Genomic DNA, 22,892 nt, shown 5'->3' with positions numbered 1-22,892 from the left:
TAAGGAGCGAGGAGACCGAGGAGACGAAAGCAGAGCCCTCAGCCCTCTGTCAGCCGAGTACCTGCTCAGTCAGCACCCTGTTTACACGGTCAAGGGCTTGGTGGCCTGCCACCCACTCCCATGGGGCCTCAGCAATCTTTGGCTAATGAATCGCCCCAGATGCCAGAGGGTACAACCTGTTCCCTCTCCCCAACCAGCTACCGAAGGAAGTGTCCTCTGCTGGCACCTGTCACCCTATACGTGCCATTCCAAACGTCAGGAGATGCCCTTCCCAGAGGTTTCACGCCCGTCTCCACATAAGCGCTATGCTAGTAAAATGGCCAGTGTTTGCTGAGTGTTTCCCGTGTGCCAGAGGCTGGGGAAAGCTACAGGCAAGTAAGGGCCAGCGTGGCTTCTAGACTACAATTCGAATTTCCACGTCAAGCTCTCTGAACTGTCAGAAAACACGGTGGCATCTGACAGACCAGTTTTCATGCAACAGGATATTCTAGACGAGCGGGCTTTCTAGATCACTCAGGTTTAAATCTCTCAATCTTTGCCTATTGTCCATCGAATCCTGCAAGATTCGGTGATCCTGCCCGGTGCTACCCAGCTTGCAGTGACAAACTGCAAGGCCTAAAATGACAAACACTACTGTTTAAAAAAAAAAGGAAACGAGCAAACAATATTCTCTACGATCGGCATTCCGGTTTCAACGCCCCATCACACCAGTTCGAGCCCAGTCCAGGGTACCAGTGGAACCCAGGTGACCGGGAGGGTCCCGCACCTCTACTGACGAATAGCCACCGCTCACAGTGATTTTTTAAACTTATTTCTGGATTGGTAGTTCAATTTCCGATAAAAAATGCTAGAAGTATCTCCATGAACTAGGGGACGTGTTTGACTACAAGACAGCTCTTCTCGTCGGAGAGCAGAGAATTGAGAAACACTCCAGAGCACCGTTTCTTGCCCCCATGCTCTTCCCAAACAGGGTCAAAGTACCCCCTCAATCCACCACCCAATACCCTCCCCCAGTGGTACCTAATTTCAGGAATTGTTCAAATCAAACCACTTTTGTTTCGGTGCTAGGCAAAATTCCTTCCATCAAACTGTGGCAGGAAAGGAATTCAACAAGAATTCCCATGCATTTTTAGTCCAAGTTCCAGCAATTTTAGATGGGTAATACACCAAGTGTACTTACGATTTATGGTCCTGCTGGCAAGGAGTTTCTTTAAAAGTGGTCATTCTTGTAACCGTATTGTCAATTCTGAAAAGTGTGTTCTGATTTGTTACTTCTTAAAATACAGAAAACTATATCACCAGAACTTTTAGCAGCCTGGCAGATTGTTGAAACGCTGCTGTTGGCTGAGAGGTTTGGAAGTCCCTGTTGGCTTCAGGAAGTCTGAGTAAAACATTTCTATTGTGTGCTTTGAGAAAGCAGTTAACACAGTGCGGGTTCTTCCTCACCACCATTCAGAGCCGCTACATTTTACGTTTAGAATATGCAAACGAAGGATTTTAAAAATTAATGTAGCTCGTAACAATGAGATCCTTAATATTTCTGCTCTGTTTTTGTAAGAGTGTTACAAAAACTGAGAAAAATTCTGATGAGGACTTTCAAGTGAGAGAAACTGTAGTTAGTGCACATGAGTTATTATCAATTACTCAATGAATTGTCCATTTCTCTGAAAGCTCAAGCCTTAGAATTTTTAAAAAGGAAAAATAAAATGGTCTAAATGCAATGTCTAACCGAAATTCCAGGGAGTGGGGCCGAGGGGGGGTGGAGGAGGAGCATCCAGGCCAAACAGTTACAACTGGGCCACCCCCATGTGACATGCGCGTGGGTGAAGGAAGCCCAGGGTACTTCTGGGAGGCATGGGGGGGAGAGGGACACCCTGTTCAGAATGGGGGGTGGGGTTGGGTTTGGCAGAGAAGTCTTCCTCAGGGGAGCCAAAAAATTTTGAAAAAAAAATCCTTTCTTGGAAAAAGATCCTAAATTTTGCATTAATATTTAATAGGAACTGAGGTTACTTCCCTTAGAAAAAGCAAAAAAAAAAGTCATTAAAGGAATCATACGTATTTTCCAAATCTTCATCAGAAGTTCTTGAAAACATCTATTTTGGTTTTTAATTTTGAATAGCAACAGCTTACGTTACTATACAATTTAAAATTCAAAGTATCCCTTACACTTCTAAAAGCCCTACTCGGCAATCACTGATCAGTGTTTTCTAGACAAATAATAGGAGAAAGGTTGTCTCTATAAGGAATACAACTTATAAAAATAAAAAGTATCGAGGATTGTAAGGCCTGCCATTTAAGCAGAAATTTAAAACATATGCATATATAGCTATACTAGCAGTTTCTCAAACTTTTTAAAACACTTATTTTTAATCTTTTTGTTCCCCCCAAATAAAACAATAACTTGCCCTTCTTGTCTCCAAAAGCTCTACCAGTCTGGATTACGAGATGCTTATGGTGGGCCCGTAGTATGAAGACAAGAATATAACAAGAATAACGCAGACTGGTACCACCACTGTGGAAAACAGTATGGAATTTTCCCAGAAAACTAAAAATGGACCTGCCTTTTGACCCAGCAATTCCACTGCTGGGATTATATCCTAAGAACTCTAAAAAACCAACCCAAAAGAACCTATGCACCCCAATGTTCATAGCAGCACAATTTACAATAGCCAAGAGTTGGAAGCAGCCTAGGTGCCCATCACTAAATGAATGGATCAAAAACTATGGTACATTTACACAATGGAATTCTATGCAGCAGAAAGAGAAAGAAGGAGCTCCTACCCTTTGCAACAGCATGGATGGAACTGGAAGGCATTATGCTGAGTGAAATAAGCCAGGTGTTGAAAGACAAATAACATGTGATCTCACCTTTAACAGGAAGCTAAACAACAAAACAAATTAAAAATTTAAAAAAATAAGAAAAAAAGAAGACAAACGGAACTCCCTCCATCTTCATGCTCCTGCTATTTCTTTGCAAAGCTGTGTTCTCTGACCTTCAGAGTGCTCAGAAGTGGAGAAATACCAGCTCTTGGGCTCTGATTCTTTGTCCAGGAGCCCAGTCCTGCCATGTCCCACCCCTGACCTCAAAGGACGCCTGGGGACAGGATGCAATTATTCGAAACCGTGCTGTGCAGCGATTTGTAAATGAATTCTTTGGTCAGGGCTTAGTGTCCTTCATTTTAAAGCATGCTAGTAAGTGTTTACAAATATCAGCATCCTCCTAAATACCAACTATGAATTGTTGGGGAACATGCAGGGCGAGTTGAATTGTAATGCTTTGAATCTGTCCACTAACACTTGTAGCCAACCTGCCTCCTCTCCATTTCAGTGACTTGAACGCACTTCAGCCAGGTTTCAAAACCACTCCCCCGTGGTGTGGCCTCAGCCAACCTGCCTCACCTTCTACTTTGCTACTCTCCACACTAACCCCGCAGCCCAGGTGTCCTCCAACTGCCCCTAGAACACGTGCCTTCTTGTCCACACAGAAGGAACAAAACCGACTGACCTGGCTGGCGTTTCTGCCCTACAGCGGGTGTTGGTTCCCAGGCCTTCTGAGTGGCTGCAGGGACAGCAGCAAGGTTCTTTCTTGCCTTTTCTGTCAGCTCTTGAGCTTTCCTTTGACCCAGAGAAGAAAAAAAATGTACACCTCCCACTTAGAAAAATTAAAGCCAAGAAGCCAGGCTGGTGTGTATAACAAAGGGCCAGGGGCAGAAGAAAAGCCGGCAGCCCAGGAGGCGTCCATCTGGCCAAGAGAAGCCGGGCGGAGAGCAAAGGGGGTCTGGGGAAGTGCTGGTGTGGAATAGGCACTGGACCTCCTTCAGGAGGTACAAGGAAACGTCGAAATCCCCTTTAAATACACTTTTGGCAGCTGGTAGGCATCCCGGGTCCCGAGAGGCCGGGGCAGGATTAACACTCTTGCGTGCGCTACGTGTCCTTCCGTTCCCTCCGACCCCCAGTGAAGGCAGACCTGCCTGCTCGGTGTCAAACAGAATGTGCACATTTACATACCACCACTTCTAAGTAGGATTTCCGTGGCTTAACATAAATGACTGGCAACTGATCCCTAGAAACCAGCCGGGCAGCACAAGGCCAGCAAGGGCGGTGGAGAGAAGGCACAGCAGGGAAAGAAGACACAGTTGTGCTGAAGATGTGACATTAGTGACGCTCACCGCGATTCTACGGCCTCGGAAGAACACGTGGGTGGGGAGGGTTTGGCGATGGCATTTGTACTTGAGATACCACTGACATACAACACTGCGTCACGAAGAGTTTCCAGGAAGTTCAGTTATTTAATAATTCCCCAGTGACATTTCATTTTAAAGCCTCCTTAATGCCCTTCATTTTTCAATTATGGAATACCTGTTAACACATTTTAGAAACCTTAACATCTCATAACTGAAACCCTAGTGGATACTTCTCGTAGGGGACCTTGGAGAAAACGGTTCCCCACCCCCGGCACCTCCACTGCAGAATTCCCTTCATCTCTGAGAGGTGGCCACCTACCCCCCATGGGCCAGGGCAGGCCTAAGTCTCAAGGCATCCTCTTCCTCGTGTAGCTCCCATTGCTACTAACATGAGACCTCTTCTTGCACGAAGCCCTCCTACAACTCCTACCCATTGGCCTCATTCTGCCCGAAGAACAAAATGGGAGCTGTTTCATTCAAAATATCGCATATGGCTATCATCCGAAGACTTCTTTCCTCTCAGAGAAATAGGTTGACTCGAAGAACAAGAACCACAGGTGAAAACCCTAACTTTCAACGCCACTGCCAACAAGGCAAAGCACTGCAGATGTGGTCAAGCCCATATTGGCCAGAGGTAACCTAGCTGCTTTAGGCTAGTTCGCAGTCTACTTTATTACCTTCCTCCAGTCTATACACGCCTACGAGTTCTTTTTGTCTTGTTTTGAATAGACACTGAAATCCACCTTAAGACAGGTGGACTCCTTGCTACCTCCTTTGCTCATCTTCTGCCTCCTGCTCACACCTTCCAGCCATTCTGGGCTTCCTTCCGTCTCAGAACTCTAAGCCTCCAACCGCCTCCAGGCTTGCGGCATAGTTGTTTCTTCTTCCTAGAAAGTTACTCCTCCTCTTGCACTTAGATGGCTCCTTGGCCGTCCTGGACACCCCCTCCCCGGAGCTGAGTGAGGTCTCCCTATCACTCGTTCCCATGACACGCGGCATTTTTATGGCACTTTTTCTTCACCAGGACTAAATTGGACTACTTGGATGAACGTGTTTCAGATGTATTGTGCTCCCGTAAAAGTTAAGTTGAAGACCTAAACCCGGGCACCTATTTGGAAATGGCTTTTTGGGTGCTGTTGTCAAATTAAGACGAGGTCATTAGCATGAGCCCTGATGTAGTACGAACGGTGTCCTTATAAGAAGAGGAAAATGCCATGTGATGTCCGAGACAGACACTGGAGGGACGCAGCTGCCAGCCGAGGATGCCCAGAGCTTGATGGGCACCAGCAGAAGCGGAAGGATTCTCCCCACCGGTTTCACAGGGGGCTGGGCCCTGCTGATGCCTTGATATAACGCTTCGAGTTCCCGGAACTGGAACAGTAAGTATTTTTATCTGAAGCCCCTCAGTCTGTGGTTCTTTTATTTATTTTTTTATGGCAACCCTAGAAAACTAATGCACTCCTTTGACTAACGGCTTCTTGACAGCACATCTCTAATATATTCATTTCTCAAAGTACTTAAGGCAATTAAAACACAGACAGAAGTGAGGTAAACATTTGTTCAGTGAACAAATGATTCATACTTGGCTTGTTGTCCATTAAAACCCTCAGGTGTCTTTTTTTCTCAAAGATATTTATATACCCTGGTCTTCTTGATTCCATTTTGGTTCACTGATTATTTAAAACCTAAGTCCAGAATTTTAAGTTTCATACTCTTTGGGATTATGTGTTGATCCAAGTCTGTCCGTCCATCCATCCATCCTTCCATCCATTCATGTATGTAGCTCCCTACTTCTCTTATGTCATTGCCAACTTAATAAGCACGTCTTCTATCCTAATCCAAGTAGATGATAAGTGTGCTTAAACTTCACAGGGCCAAGGACAGAGTATCGTGGCAAGCCACTAAGACCCTCTCTAAACTGGTATCTAGCCATTAATCAATACTCCGGGCATATCACACAACTAATGAAAAACCCACATTTCTCTCCGACTGATCCCAGGGTTATCATAACACGTGGTGTTAGATACTTTGCCCAAATCCTAACACATTACGTTTACACTTCCCAAATCCGCCAATCAAACAACCAGGTAAAAAGAAGACTGTGGAGTTTGGTAGGCATAACTTGTTCTTGCAAAGAGCTCATGCAAAATGAATCAGTCATTTCTTTTCCAACTACATTCCACAAATGGCTAGAGTTGTGCTGGTAGACGGTGTTCAGCTCCCTAGTCAGTGGTTTCTAAGATCTACATTGGCCTCTGTTCTAAAGTAAGGGAATCTGCCTCTTTCCCTTCTTCTGCTCGCTTTCTTGTGCCTCTGGGCACCTCCAAGACTACAAGTGGTGACTCCAGACTCATAACTACAAGTTACTTTAGTGTCGTGAGATATAATTCACACCACCCGGGCCCCAAACTGGGAACTACTTTAGAGCAGCTAGGCTCCCTCTTGCCAGTTTGGGCTCCAGGTCCCCTTTCAGAGACGTGTTCTGCCCTCTGGTGAAACCACCGCCCTTCTAGTGAAGACAAAGGCAAAATAGGGACATAGCAGCTCTGCCTCCCCTCGGTCACCTACTGCTACCACCCCAGGTTTCCCCTGTCCTTTCTCCTTGACTAAATTTCATAGAGATTCCACTCAAACATTCCTTTGCTATTTTTCACAGGTCCAAACAATTCACTTTACTCCCCCATAGTCTTGATTCCTCAGACTTTTAAGTCTGAGCACGTCCGATGAACTCCCGTGGCAGCCTCCAGGAGCCTTGGTGGAATCCACCCAACTTGTTCCTCACACTGAGCATTTGATGGGGATTTTGACTGTGTTTGTCTTTACTTCTCTCCCACGGAGCTCTATCCCTCTTTTCTGTGGGTATTTACAAGCCTGCTTTGTAAAACTCAAGGGCACACAGACTGAATCTGCCAGCTGGTCACTGCAGAACATTCTAAGGTATAAAAGCAACTGATTTTCTCGCCACCAAGAGACAAATATTCTATGACTCTTACCAAAAGGTCCAGCTTGCGCAAAATTCTTCAAACCCTCCAAACTCTCACTAGCCAGCGTCCCCACTTCATGTGTCTTATGTCAGCAGGGACCAAGTTTGTTTAACGGTCTTTCACAGTCATGCAACCCCGCTTGCGGGAACATCCTTGTTTGCAGGCAGCAAAGTAGCATTTCATCATCTGTGGCTCCAGAACCCCTGAGCCGCTTTGCAGAACTCCCAGCACGAGTGCACACGCACCCAGTCACTGATGAAGCCTGCGGAATTCTACCTCGACGACTGGAAGGACCACAGCTCCCTGCTGAATTAAAGCCCTGGCAGGCACACCCCTCCAGGTCATCACTGTGCCTCCCCCAGGGCTCTCGACTCCCACAGGCCTCACATCCGAATCCCTATCTGTGTGACGCACTTGTTCTGCAACGTCTTTCCAGGAGTGTAAAGATAATTCATTGAGGGATCAGGGGAATATGCAACTAAGAAAAATCGCAACTGTGATTGTGGGCCACTTCCTTCTTTCACATTCTAGAGCTTGTTTGTTTGATTTTTTTTTTGAAGATTTCTAAACACTTCCTTTTCCCTCAAGTAGAGAAGTACAACCAACATATCCTTTCTCATGGGGCAGACCAAGAGCCCAGCACATGTCAGATCTCCAGTGAGGGATAGTGCTTAACTTAAAAAGCAATTTAATAAAACGAATGTAGCAAAAATACAGGAAAATGGTTCCATGTTAAATTATAACTAATCCGGGTGCAGGGATGGAGGTGAGTTCTGACTCATCCTTGACTCTTGCCCCCATTGATCATTTTTGGTAATTTCTCCATTTCTAAATGTCAAAGTGCTATCAGGGTATCGGGACACCCAGCAAGTAAGCACAGGAGAACAGATCACACATGCTCAAAACTTCTTCCTGGTCGCACGATGTGGTTCTGTATTTTTCCCTGCTACCAACAAACTAGAAAAAAAAATCAGAGTTAGATGTGAAAGTCAGCCTGTGTATGTAAGTGCATAGACACTTCAGCCAATGATTTCACTCATTCCTGAGACTGGAGATTAAAGGGGGAAGCGGAGAAAATTGCTTTCCGTTTGCTCCTTTACAAGCGCAATGACAACAACAAAAAAATTCTTCTTATCCTCCCAGTCATCAAAAAAAAAAAACATTTAAGATGGCCCTCATGCAAAATTGAACACCTTTAAAGATTCTAGTGAGAATCGGGTCTGATAATATTACCATCTGCATTCATTTGATCCTAGAGTTGGTGATAGAAACCGACTCCTAAAAGCAACCCAGTGTGGAAGGAGCCGGGTTTTGGAGGCGGGCAGGGTTTCCCTCCCGGCCCTCGTTTTCTCACTGGTACAACGATGTCGGTCTCGTCAGGCTGCTATGAAGGTCAAAGGAGAAAACACGTGTGAAGTGCCCACTGCAGAGCAGGCACGTAATGGAGGGCAGTGGCTGTTAATTTCTTATTCTAACAGAAATCAGAGACGTGTTTGACATTCATGTCTTGGAACACCAAAAATAATCCATGTAGAAAAGCCACTTTTTCCTTAAAAAAGAGATTTGTAGATGCACAGAAATTAAGACTGAGAATAGCCCTGGCTGATGTGGGTCAGTGGACTGAGCACTGGCCTGTGAACCGACGGGTCGCCAGTTTGATTCCCAGTCAGGGCACATGTGTGGGCTGCAGGCCAGGTCAGGTTCCCAGTGGGGAGGTGTGTGAGAGGCAACCACACATTGATGTTTCTCTCCCTTCTTTTCTCCCTCCCTCCCACTCTGTCTAAGATAAATAAGTAACATCTTTAAAAACAATAAAATAAAAAGTAAAAAACATTTAAAAACAAAAGACAGACTAAAATGGACTGCCAGTCCTGCTCTCTAACTCTATAGGAGAGAGCAGAGGCCCAGGGACTTTTGCCAGGCACGCGGACAGCTAAGGGGACAGCTGGGGACCCAGGTCGCCCATTCTACTGGTGCTCTGTCGAGGACATCGTGTGGCTTGTCATGCTGAATGCTATCTCCGGCTCCTCATGCCCACACGCAGCGCCTAGCAGAGCCCGCAGAGAGGAAATGACTGCTTACTGACTGGGTGCCCTCGCACGACTTCTGCACAGGGCTTCTCCGTCCAGCTCGCTCCCAAGAGGCATAACGGGGGAGCCCACGGAGACCAAAGGGGGGGTGCCCCTCCATCCTTGCCCCCATCCCACCCTTCTCTTCCAAGAGATTTTGTATAAACACATCCTTTTCCTCTTTATCCAAGTTTTAGAAGTGGAGGCATTTAAAGGAAAGGGAAAAAAATCCTTGATTTTGCATTTGAAAAAACAAAGTTCTCTTTCTTAACATAGAGATTCCCTTAATGCTCAAACTGACCTCGAAGTCTCTTGGAGGCTCCACAATGCCGTCTTTCACATGTCAGGAGACCTGAGAGAGACCGTAGGCTTCGTCTTGCAAGTGGATGGAACTGTTACATCTTCTGGGTACACATCTGTCCCCTCTCACAACTGCTTCTTGAAAACTATAAAATACACCCATACCACTAATTCTCAACAAGTACAAGAGGATTTCTGTTTCCAGAAGTAGCGTGGGCTGCATATTCTGAAGAGCTTTCTCGTAAAAATACAACAGAATCCTGGGTAAATTACAACATAACATGACAGAGCTCACCAGAAAATAATGAAAATTTCCCAAGGCAAAGATACAGAGACAAAGAGAGAGAGAGAAAGGCAGGCAGACAGACAGACAGACACAGGCAGGATACATGAGAATGAGTGAGATAAAAGCAGAACAGTGGATGCTAAATGAATGTGAAGGAAATAAATGCCTAAGTGAGTACAAAGCCTCAGACCCTCCTCAGTGTGAGAGCCGGACCCCAGACTACGCTCCGGCAAGACAAAGGGGCCCCATGGTCAGGGAGGGTAGCTGTTCTAAGCACCTAAGGGACTCTTTAGTCTCTTAGCTCATTTACATACACAAATGCAAATCCTCTGAAGAGGAAAGGCCACCCTATTCACACCTGCAGGATTCTCCCCAATTAACTTCAATTTAAAATAAGTTCCCAGTAAAAAATCCCCAAATACACACAAAATAAAACGCTACGTTGAAGAGCCCATGGGAACAACCAACAGATTTAAACTCCCTAAGACTTCAGATACTAGAAATACAAGAAAGCATATGGAATAATTATGTAGAAAAAATTTTAAGAAGATTAAATTTTAAAAATGGATTAAAACAAGAGACTACGAAAATCGCCAGTGAGTTTTTCTTTTTATTAAACAACTTTAATATAACTTACAGAAAGCAAAAATATAATGATAGACATTTAAAACTCAGTTCATGAGTTAATCAGCATATGGGACACAGCCTTTGAGGGAGGCTGCGAAGCTAATCTTTCTTTTGGACGGTCGTGGATATGCCCGGGGTAAAAACAAAAGCAGATGTTCGGGAAAAACAGTCCTTTTTATTTTATCATCTCAGACAGTGAGATGAAGCAGTGAGAACCCTGCCCAGTCTCTCCTCTTGGCCATCAATGGGGTGGCACAGTACATTCAAGGCCAAGGACACACTTCAGTTCTGCTTCTCTATGACTAGTGAGGGTTTTAGCCTGTACCATTCTGCTCCTCTTGCCCAGCGTGTGCGGCCGCTACAGTCGTTAGTGTAGAGCCTCCATGATACTATGTGACCTCAAAGGACTTTTCAAATACAATTCCCAGAGCATGCTCACTGGGTGTTCTCTCCCTCAGGAAGTTGCTTGACAGAAAACACTTTCATCTGAGAAACAAAAGCCTTCAGACACTCTGCCTTCACATTTGGGTTTGATTTCTTCCTTTTGCAACAGGCTGCATGCTAGTAATGTGCCGTTCTGGGCATGGACTGTGTCCACGGCCAAGTAAAGACTTGGGCTTTCTCCAAGGCTTTGTCTGGGGCTTTCCTCTTTGGCCAAGCAGGTCCAGGCACCCCGTGCTAATGAGAGACCCGCTGCCGGGATCCAGAAAAGAGACCACAGCGCAGTGCATATAAAGCAGGGACAGAGGCAAAAGAAGAGTCCGATCAGTCCCATCCTCAGTGGAGGCTGACCTGGAGGGGCAGAGCTGGAAGAGCAGGATTCAGGGACAAGCGACTTCTGCTTCCCTGGAAAGGGACAACGGCAGCAGGAATGCAAAAGAAGAGAGGCTTTCACTGACATTGCTTAAGGAGAATTCAACCATCAACTGAACAGTGAAGAGGGGTTCTAGTAAGTTCCCGGAATGAGACACGTTCATAATATGTACACACATATACTATCACCACGATGGCCTTCGCAGTATTCCTGCTACTGCTGCCGAGAGCTGACACTGTGCCCGACACCCCCGTGGGGCAGGTACTGGGACTGTCTCCCGTTTACAAATCAGAAAACTGCAGCTTCGAGAGGTCAAATCCTAGCTAGTGTGTATCAAAGCGAGGACACAAAATCAAGTCTGACTGACTCTCCAGAATGAGATATAATAGAAGATGTATACCTAAAAGGTCAGTACGCTAAGGAGCCATAATATGAAGGGCCTCAATTAAACACACACACACACACACACACACACACACACACACACACCCCTTCTTTTCCCTAATGGTTAATTTTTGTTATAGCCACTGAAGATTTTGATTGGTACGCACCATCTAAAAAGACAAGCATGCAGTTTACATTTCTTCCTGGGATCAAAGACTCCCATGAAGGGCCCCGACTGAGGAAACAGAGAGAAGCTCTGAGGAGCAAAGCGTTAACTAACCACATCCCAGAAACTGAAGCACACGAAGTTCTCTGCCAACAAATGGTGCAGCTATGTCGTACGCACTGTAAACTGAGCTGAAATCCTATCCAGAGCACGCCCCTTAAAGTTCCTTTAAGGAAAGAAACTTGTCGCCCCTGCTTGGTTAAAAGCCAACATTAGCTCACGATTACGTCATCCAGCTGAATATAGCACGTTGAAGACCTGCAGGATACTGTGCCTTTAGTTCTGAATGCTGTGGAGGAAAAAAAAAGGAAGGACAGAAGAAACAAGAAAAAAAGCAATAAATGTGGGACATGAAAATATAAAGAAGTAACTGGGATCATTCTTTGGTCTCTTATTACGTCTGGGCACTTGACATTATTTAACCTTCACAACCAGCTCAGGGGAAATGGCCAGTCTTCAGATGATCAAGCTGGTGCTTGGAGATGTTCAGTCACTTGCTTAAGATCACAGAGCTGGCTCTGAACCTAAGGCTGTGAAGCTCCAAAGTCCCTGCCCTTTCCTCTATGCCCCAAGGAGAAACCCGAAATTCCGGCTCTTCTCAGGCTCTTGGCAGCTGAACACTGCTCATGAAAGATAATTTGAAGGTCATCATCCAGATGTTACCAAAACCAAAAAAAAATCTGGAAGACTTTGGAATTTTAAAACCTCATCTCCAACAGACTTTAACTTTTCAAATTCATAAGCCATCACTATCTTAAGACTGAAAGTATTATAGTTATGAAAATATAAGCAATTAAAATATAAGAAAAAATTTAAGGACTAATAAAAATAGCTGGATAAACATCATAACTTATGTCTGTATTAAAATTCCAACATATATTAAAACTCATTTCTTCTAGCTAGAAAAACCTGTGATGATTTAATTAAAACCTGTGATGATTATATTAAAGAAGGCTTTAATATAACATAAAAGCTGAAGGCTTCACTACTTTTACTAAAATACATAAGGTTTTCTGGAGCATTTTATTCATTTTGCCATCTGTCTAGTTCATTCCTTATCCATCTCTTGGGTTCTCCAATACCTAATATTCTTAATTCCCCCAATATTTCTGAATTCAAGACATATTCAAAACAAAAGTCTTCTGGCCCTGAAAAATCACATTTTTTGTGTTTTAATTTTGCCCAGATTTTATTTTAAATGGCCTCTGATAATACTGGAATCTTTCCCTCCTATTACCAAATTTTTTCTAGGGCCTTGTTTTGTGCCTGCAAATAAATTGGTATAATTCAGCTGAAGCCAACATTATTTTCTTAACCCACAGAAGGAATCTGTTTGAAGGAATGAAAAGGGGGAAATCAGCAGAGATATTAGATGTATATTTAATATATCATTTGAAGCCTGCTTATAGAATTCCCACATTAACTCAACATCACACCCTGCTAGTCCAACCCTAGTCCCTTATTCCAAACTCCTCTTGGATGTTGGTTTTGGGGCAAGGGACTGGGACTCCATATAAACCCTCAGACTCGAAGCTTCCAGAGGGCAGGGATTTCATTTGGCTGCTTCGTTCACTGGTATATCCCAAATCCATACAGAGAACCTAGAACATGGCAGCCACTCAAATATTCCTGAATGTCTGGATGCTTGGCCAGTAGCCACCATCTTTTTGCTTAAATGCTAACCAAGCATGTACAGTCAAGAGTGACCAGAAGAGGGTCTGGAAACCATGCTGACCTGAAGAGGAACTAAAGAATTTTCAGGTACCCGGGCACACTAAGCAGCGATGGAGCAGGACCCAGAGGGCACCCTGCCCAGGGTCTGGCCCATAAGCTTCAAGTTACCAGCCGTGTGCTGGGCAAACCACTGGCGTCTCATTCTTCTCATCTGTGAGACAGAACTGCTCTAAGGAATAAATGAACAGCAAAAGAAAGAGAAGAGATGATAGCTTCCTTTGAGTATGTGAATGACAACCTGTAGGAAGATGACTCCATCCGTACACTAGAAGACAAAAACTCCAAATACAGGAAGCAAATGTAAAACGGTATGATACTGAACCAAGAAAATGCAGACCTCCCTAATAAAGGGTTTCCCTACCTAGAAGAAGCAGCCCACCTCTAAAGGTGTCGGGTTTGTCACTGTCTTCAAAAGAGAACATGTGGTTCAGAAATTTCTGCAAGTTTCTGCAACTGAGTTTAGTTAGAAGGGTATTAGCTAAGGTATCTGACAACTCACATTCTATGGTTTATGATTTTTTCTTTTCGTAACTGAAAAACTACATTTTTCATGATTCCCTGCACATGTAGAAATGAAGTCAGATAATGGGTAGTTTATCCCAAAGTCCACAATGTCCGAAACCTTCCACCCAATTCAACATTCTCTTCCCCAAAAAAGGAGCAGTCATGTTTACAGTGACCAGAAAATAAAAAACCCCACAGGTATGTTCTCATAATATTGGTGACTTTGGATAAGTGTCAAGGGGCATTACATCATGACATATCCGCCATTCAGATCAAATAAATATTGATTCAGTAAACCTTTCCTAAGTTTAAAGGTTCGCCTGATGCAACCAGTCTACTTTAGTGTTAACGACCGTGATTCCTCTTTCTCTCCCCTTTCCCCTTATACCCCCGTATGGGATATTTCATTCCGAATGGCAGGTAATACCTTTAATAACAGCTCTACCAATGCACCTCTCCATCATTCATAAAACATCTTCCTACAAGCCCAGAAAAGCGCTGCTGCTTAGCCCAGACAATGAGAACGCTGAGCCATGGGGATGTCCGGACCACACACGAACAGGAGGTTTTGTTTCTCACTGCAGCGGAGTGGATCCGTCTGCACTGCCTCTACCCTCGTGACTGCTGTGCTCCCAGGACTTGAGGCAGCTGGGGCTCCTAATCTGAAAAAACAGATCTGCTCGGAGATGAGGTTTATTGGATTATTTTTAGAAGACAACATTTTTGGATGAATGAAAGGAGAGTGAAGCTAGCTTAAGAGATGACTAAGGGGTCCAAGAAGCAGGAGAATAACATGCCACAGAGCAAAACTGAGTTCTGTTTCCACTCCGAGTGGCTTTAAGAGAAGAGGGAAACTTAAGACTTGTCCGAAAATCTTAGTTATTCCAAAATTAGAGAGCTGCTAGGAATCAACTCCCGTCAACAGCTGCTGTACACTGACCCAGTGTCTTCCTCTCTGTGCATTTTTTGAGAAGGGAAGTTCTATTTGGAATTGTTTTCCACACCAGTGTCTTCTGACATATCTAAGAGATCCAGAATAGAAATAGAGGTTTTCTGGGCTGCACTCCTGTTCCACATCTATTCTGTCCACAATATGAGGGACACTGCGGGGTTCTTTATAAATGTTTTATCAGTCACTCCTGCCAGCTCCCAATGTATGTTTTGGGGCACACGGTATTTTTAAAATGGACTGTTCTCGGGTTCCCCACAGTTCCCCACCATTCCTTACTACGCTGCACTATAAAAGGCTACATCATTGCTTATTCTGTCCTGAGCACAGAGACACTGAAAGTCTGACCTCGAATATAAGTTCTGAGAGCTCGAAAAAACATGTCCCGTTGTACTTGTCTGTGTCAAAGCACATAGGAGAGTTCTGCCTTTGGTGGGCGTTCGTGACTACTCAGTGGCCACACGTTACAGAAGAAAGAAAAGTGAAGTTAGAAAGTTTAAAAGTTTACCTTTGGGCCATGAGCCAAAGGATTCATTTGCTTAAAAAATGGCAATACTGCTGTGAACTCACTGGTTCTGCATGTCACAGTTTTGTCAGGAGGTGGCTGGTGAAGGGACATAAACACTGGAGGCGCTTGTATCGGTTCCAACTCACTGAATTCTAACTTTCAGCATTAAGTTCTAAGTGGGAAATTTTTCCAATGGGCAGGATTGTTGTTTGGCTTTGTAAAACCCCCAGAATTCAATGCCTTAAAACATGAAAGTTTTATAAAATGGTTATTACCCTTTAAAACGCTGGACTAAAGTATGTTCTGCCAGATGTTTTTTTAAGTGTGACTTTTTTTTTCATATGTACATGATTCATGCTTTTAGAGGCAGATATTACTGAGGACATACTTAATTCCCCGAATCTATCCTGCAAACGATTTTTACAACAACAAATGTGATCACTGAAAATATCAGGCATTCGCAAAGCTGTAAATACACTACTTAAATTTAAATTATGAGCTGAGCATTTTCTAGCTCCACTTAAAAGTCACTCAGAAAAGCAAGGACTAAGCATGATGACTAACAGAGAGGCTGGCACCTCGAGAAAGCACAATGTCGGCCCATCTCTAGAGCAACCACAAAGTGCTACTCGCGCCGTTACTGAGACGCTGCAGACAGGACAGGGAAACAGATTTTTCTCAAAAGTCACAGAGGGTCACTCCTTGGAGTCACTTTTTGGTGCGCTTTTGCACTCTGAAAACCTTGCCAGTTATCCTCAACCTCGTGCTTACAGTTATGACTGAGGGGAAGGGAGTTTAGGAAGAGAAGAGAGGAGAAGAGAGAGAGAAGGAAAGCAAACAAAGACACCACCAAGAGGGTGCCAACGTGAGGTGTCCCGCACACACTGGCGTGTGCCCGGATGCCTTTGCCAAGACCATGTAGCAACGCTGTTCAAGGCTGACCTTATCCAAAAGAGAGAATCCAACCTACAGGCCAAGGACAGCAGATAGTGAAGGGAGACGCCCAGAGAGAGTGCTCTCTGCGAAAGAGCACAGCCGGGATAGCCGCACCTCTGGTGAGCACGAGGCGCAGGTGTAACTGGATAGTTTGTGCATTTGCACTTCCGAGTAGAAGAAAAAAGAGAGGAGAGGAGGAGGTGGAGGGAGGAAGAGGCCCTGGAACCAGATGCAAATTAATATCCTTTCAGCTATGAGCTGCACTACTACCCCCGGGCACTTCCCGCCTCCTTACCAGGGTCTCTGACATCTGTGCAGAGGCAGACCAGGTGTAAAGAGATGGGCTCTGGGTGGGAAACCCTAGGGAATAATAAGTGAGAATGGGCTGCTTGCTATTTCTCTTCTAGAACAGGACAGGAGCATGTAAGCTTCGTCTGAGCCTAGAATCCCATGCACTAAAACTATCCATTTTGACCAGTATGCCTTTAAAGATGTGGAAGATTCAATTCCGGAAAGAATCTCTGTAGAAGTTTCATTGAAGTAGACACCACGGCAAAGTTACTTTCTGCCCCTTAAACATTATTCTACAAAGATCATATTTTGAAGGCAAAAAAAAAAGAATAAGGATTTCTTACATTCTTTTTTCTCCTTTTACCCCACTCAAGAGACATTACACTTAGCTCAATTAACAAAGCACTTTTCTTCAGATTCTTGGAAATGGCTTGAGTTGTGACTCATGCATATAGAGTTAGAAGTGAAATTATATAGTTTAACTTTACTGAGGCCTCTGGTCCAACATGTAATTCATTAAACTGTGTGTGATGAAGTACAGGCCCATTCTTAAAACAGAAGAGTCTTTCAATTGAACTTGAAATTACCATTGGTACCAGCAACTACAGCAGGTGTCTGTGCTCATCACCAGTCAAGCTACCTCTACTCTAGTGACACAGTCCCACCTGTCTTATGCAACTGTCACCTCCACCTCACCACTGCAAACAAGAGTTAACCAACCGCTGTGAACAGTCCAGTGATGGGCCGTGAACCGAAAGCCCAATTTTAAATCATGACTGTACTGCATACTTTCAAATTTGAGATTAGAGAAATAATGTGGGTTCTTCCAGCTTTGCTTTAAGGCTCAAAATCCTTATAAAAATGAATTCAATACTATTTCCAGTAGTTTGGTGGAAAAACTGGTGCCTTCAGTGTTCAGAGTCACGGGAACAATTTATTGGTTTTAGACGTGGTTGGGAAATGAGGCACACCTAGAGTGAGCAATGCAGTAAGCATAGGGCAATGCTTGAATTTATAATAACGTTTAAAGTGACAATATTAGGTTGTTTGTTCTCACCATTTTTTGTACTCTGTGGCAGAAAAGCCCAGAATATGTAAATATGTTACTCATTATTCAGAGAGGTCATATGGTCCGCCTCGGCGAGACAAAATGCGTGATCAACAGAAATTTTATGCGGAGTCTGCTCTTTTTTTGTTTGGTTCACTGAGCTAAGTGCAAACCATCTGTTACCTACAATAATCAGAAAAAATAAAGATTCAAACAGCCTTCTAAAGAACAGAGCCCGATAGCATCCCAAACAGAATTCACCTGCTTAAAAGCACCGCTTACGAGATTTAAACCCTAACGACTTCAGACGGCTCGGAACCCACACGTACGGTCTTCACTTGAGGTTAAGATTGCATTTCTCCACTTCGAAGGGGTAAAAGCATGTTGCTTTAAAACAGTAACATCATATGAATGGCCTATGCTAGTGTCCTATTCAAATGTTCATTTCCAAAATATGTTAAAATCTAAAAACTTTTCGGTTAAAATTGCACTTATCCCCATTAATGACATTCCTGCCTCATCGTTAGTGTATTATAGTGATTTCAGAAAAGCAGAATGGCCACGGGTGAATCGGTGCTCTTGTTAAGTCAAAATGCTTGACATCAGGCCCTCGCACTGCCCCTCGCTGCCTGACCTCAGATGAGTGACACCTCTTAAGATCTGTTTCTTAATCTTAGAAGAGAACTCTAAAATGTCATACGCAGAAGCCTATGACATTGCAAATCTGCCTAGCACTGTGCATGGCATACACATTGTGCCTGCAGCTCAGTAACTGTCCCCGGCCTCTGGCTGGAGATGAGCCTTCCGAAGCTTCAAAAACTGTCCACAAGACAGGCTGCAATGCATCAAGTTTATTTTTTTTAAGATTTTGTTCATTTATTTTTACAGAGAAAGGAAGGAAGAAAGAGGGGGAGAGAAACTCACATCAACATGTGGTTGCCACTCCTGCAGCCCCCACTGGGGGCCTGGCCAGCAACACAGGCATGTGCTCTGACTGGGGATCGAACTGGCAACGCTTTGCCTCCCAGGCCGGTGCTCAATCCACTGTGCCACAGCAGCCATGGCTCACCATTAAGTTTAGAGTAAGAGATATGAAACCAGCTACCACAACAGTGTCTCACCATTTTTACAGTGGTATAGCCGCATTTCCCTTACTCATGTATTACCATCTAATGAAAAAAAGTGATTTCACTTTAAAGGTGACTTTCTAAGTTTCATGAGAGCTTAAAGCAGGATCAGCCCAGGATATGTTGTCCAAGCTGTAAGAGCACAAATGTCATCAGCACCCACCATTGTTTCTCAATGGCATGGAAATGTGCTTTGTGCTGTTTTCTCGATGAGCGCAGCACACACAAGCCCAACTCCACCTACGCAACTGCAGCGTGACAAATGTAATGCATTTATAGAGGGCTTTGTTTTGCAACAAAACATTACAAATCTTAACCACTTACAAAGCAAGTTTTGCAAAAGATAAGAATTTCAGTAGAGAAGTCAACTTTTAAATTGCCTGCTGCGCCTGCTACTCATTAGGCACATTATTACACCAACACGACAAGTAAGAAAGAAACGCTGTCGGTTATTTCACACGTTCAAAACTGACTGCGCTCTGCTCCAGGAAGACCTACATCCGACTGACATTGGGCTGCAAGGCTGGATTTCAAATGTCACTGTAAAGATGCTCCACGTTTAGGTAAGAAAGGAGGGCACTGACTATTCTTAGCCATCATTTCTTTTCCTTCCCATTTATGTATGTATTTAAAACTCCTCAATTACAGTGATCTCAGCTAAACTTCGAATCAAACTTACTTCCTGGCCCACAGGGAGACAGAGAAACTCATGGACCTGAGAATTTGGAGGACACGGGGGTGGGGACACTGGAGACAACTAAAGTCCAAAGTGTTCCTTTGAGGGCAGCGAAACACTCCCACCATCGCACAAATGGGAAGGTCGTCACTGTGTCATTGCCAAAGCTCTGTCACTGCTGACCTCCCACAGTCACGCTGCTTGCGAGCCGGCTCCCTGCTTCTCTGTGGAGGCCACAAGCTGCCTTACATCAGCAAGACAGAAGGGGTATGACCATGAAGGCCCCACCCTTCCCCAAAGGGTTCTCTCCTGAGATAGGCTTCTCAGGCGAAGGAGTGGCTTCTGAGCTGCAGGGATCAAATCCTGGGTTCCTGAAACCCTAAATGTCCACTGGGTGGAATCCAGGGCGTTGTGAACTCCCAGAAATCTTACACAAATTATTGGGGCAGGGGCATCTTATGTGCAAATGTGTGGATCTTCTTCCTTCCACTGAAGCATAAACATAATCAGAATGGAGAGAACATCAGACTACGAGAGGAGACGTTCCTCTGTGTATGTCAAAGAGCTGTACGTACCACTGGTTCAAATGCAGTTGATGAAAACTGTCCAAACTTATAAAACAGTTAGTCAATGCAACCTCTTCTTTTCAACCTGACTCTTCGTTATCCCGCTTGACTCACCTGTCCGATCTTTGAAGAGTTGCACAGTGGAGTTTCAGAGACGGCTCAAACAGCATGGATCTCAAGTCATGAATATCAGTATGATTCTACAAGGAATGTGATCTTTAATTCTCCCCCTAACATGTTACTCTAAATTCATAATGTAGATTAACAAGCCAAAGAGAAGAGGATTAGGTAGGAAAGTAACTCTGAACACCATGAAGCTCAACAGAGACTGACCTGAGGTCCTCAGTAGCACCCCACTCACCACCTGGCACACTTTCACACAAGCACGTGCCCCACACTGGGACTCACTGAGACACTGAGCAGTGTCATTTTGTGTGAAGGTGATGAGCACACTAAACTCTCGGCGGGTCTTGGACTTGGATGACATTTATTACTCCTTCATAAAAGTCCAATCAATGCAACATCTCCACTTGGCTTCATTCATCACAGCCAAGGTGGCTTCCTTTTCTTGCACTGGCTGCCCTGGAACAAAGGTAAATTGCTCACGTGGCCCAAACATTCTTGAATGTTAAAGATGCCTCAGGATGGGGTGTCAAAACTTACCTAGAGCTCCTTCTAGGTCTCACAAAAATGTCTCTGAAACAATCGCTTCCATTGCACAGAATTAGCAAAGCCAGGTACAATTTGCTGTTGGACTCAAACACAGGTAGAAAATGGTGTTGCTTAATATGATCACCAAAGCCGATAAAGGGTCTATACGGAGTAGCCTGAATTTTTTAAACACGGCCTTTTCCCAGAGGAATTCAAACCCAAGTTGATACACACTGTTAGGAAATTTTCATTCAAATTTTGTCAGAACTAGTGAGATGCAAACATCCTGTGGACTAACAAGCCCAAGAAAAAGTAATAAGCCCCCTTGGCCTCGGGAGACCGGGAAGGAACATTGCAGAAGTGCGTCCAGGACTGGCTCATGGTGCTGCCCTTCACCTTATGGCACTTCAAGGGATACTGCGTTTTTCATAAATTGAAGGCGAGACCCTCCACCAGCAAAAAGACTACAATTCACTCTATTGTGGTGTTCTGGAACAGTATGCCTGCCTAAAGGGGATTTCGAAAAGCCAGAAAAATCTCTGTAAAGCAATTTCTGTTCTTCTGAAGAAAAGGGGGACATTTTGCTCAATAGAGGTGGTCTCTACTTGAAAGAAAAACATAGAGGAGACATTTGTAAAATTTTTTATTTACTAGTTTAGTCAGAAGAAATTTATTTAAAATTTAATTTACTCATAGGTTATTATAAAATAATAATACAGTGAATATCCATCTACCACTCAACCCAAGAACCTAAAATTAATAATATTTATTGGTCATACGGTAACCAATACTGGAATAACAGTACTGTGCTGCAAATAAGGAATTATGATAAATGGATTTTTGACACCTAAGGTTCATTAAACAGTAACATTGCACAGTGATTTGTACCCAGTAGAAACGAAGTCACCCCACAATTTCTTTAAATAACAATTTCCACCTGAAATACAACCTGAGTGTGCTTTAACTTTGCCCTCTAAGACCTTTCAGAATAGTTTGAATTTTTAGTCAACTGTCACAGTTTTTAGAGGCCCAGGATAATAAACAATGAGCAACTTTGCCAAAGTATCACTGCTCTCCAAAATGCAAATTTTTATGAGCAACTTCTCGGCCAGAACTGAAGTGTAAGTGACTCCAGTTTTACCAAAGAGCAACAAAAGAAGGGAAAAAAAGCAGTGGTTTTTAACAGCGATGACAGGTGATGACGATACCCAAACTGACCACTCCGTTGATGTTGGGGACACATCACCTAAAGACGAAAACCTTAGAATAGAGTGTTCTCTCCTCCTGGCACCTTCAGATCTTTGTATCACGCAATGGGGTCATTAGCGTTCTCTTTCCACTGTGTGTGTGTTGTTCGCACCTTCACTGGGTGGTCAACGCCCAGAGAACTGAGACCCAGTTACTTACTCTTTGCTTCTCATAGCTCTAGGCCTGGGCCTTAGATATCTACAACACGTACTCACCCAAACGGATTCACTAACTGCTGATCCTGGAAGACTCCAAACACCTTGGAGGATATTTTTAGAATGGAAGTTTCAAAGTTCTATTTCCTATTCCAAGGGAATCCCAATATAGCAAACAGTATTCATTAATTTGGATGCTCATACAATTGCTAAATACTGTAGATTTTTGCATATTTAGTTTCACAAAAATCAAATCCAGTTGTTTCCACCAAAGAGCTATCTTCTTTTAAGGAACCAGGCATCACAAATGTGGGCAAGGAGAGACATGTAACTCACATGCTTTGGGAAAACACACATTGCACGTGATACAAAGATGATGCCCTGCCTCCGGCACTCAAATGTTATTTCACCTTCTAGAGATTTTAGTGTGGTTTCTCAAAAGTACAAATTGAATTGCATTCTGAAAAATCTGCCCCAAGTTCGGATTAAGAAACTAAAGAAATAAGCCTGAACGTGCAAAGAGACCTCATTTTTCCCTTGGCGTTCCATACACGGTAACTGTTCGTTCCACTAGTGACAAGCACCACGGTCTCCGTTTAGCGATGTGGCAGCCTGAGACCCGGAG

At 44.0% G+C, this 22,892-nt stretch overlaps 1 protein-coding gene across 3 annotated transcripts in view; it reads right to left on the bottom strand.

The window, feature by feature from the left end:
• The window catches only part of SLC7A2 (solute carrier family 7 member 2), a 54,784-nt gene that overhangs the window by 26,759 nt on the left and 5,133 nt on the right, over nt 1-22,892 (bottom strand). For 2 of the 3 annotated variants that reach the window (XM_053659815.1, XM_037128769.2), the window contains exon 2: nt 8,402-9,683. The exons of the other annotated variant lie outside the window; for it this stretch is intronic. In XM_053659815.1, coding sequence (XP_053515790.1) covers nt 8,402-8,410 — 9 coding nt within the window. In that variant the 5' untranslated portion in view covers nt 8,411-9,683. The remainder of the gene's footprint in view (nt 1-8,401; nt 9,684-22,892) is intronic. 3 annotated transcript variants of the gene reach the window in all.

Source organism: Artibeus jamaicensis, unplaced genomic scaffold (genome assembly GCF_021234435.1).
Source record: "Artibeus jamaicensis isolate MK-2021 breed Jamaican fruit bat unplaced genomic scaffold, CSHL_Jam_final scaffold_833, whole genome shotgun sequence".
Taxonomy (NCBI): domain Eukaryota; kingdom Metazoa; phylum Chordata; class Mammalia; order Chiroptera; family Phyllostomidae; genus Artibeus; species Artibeus jamaicensis.
This window is presented reverse-complemented; position numbering and strand designations above follow the sequence as displayed.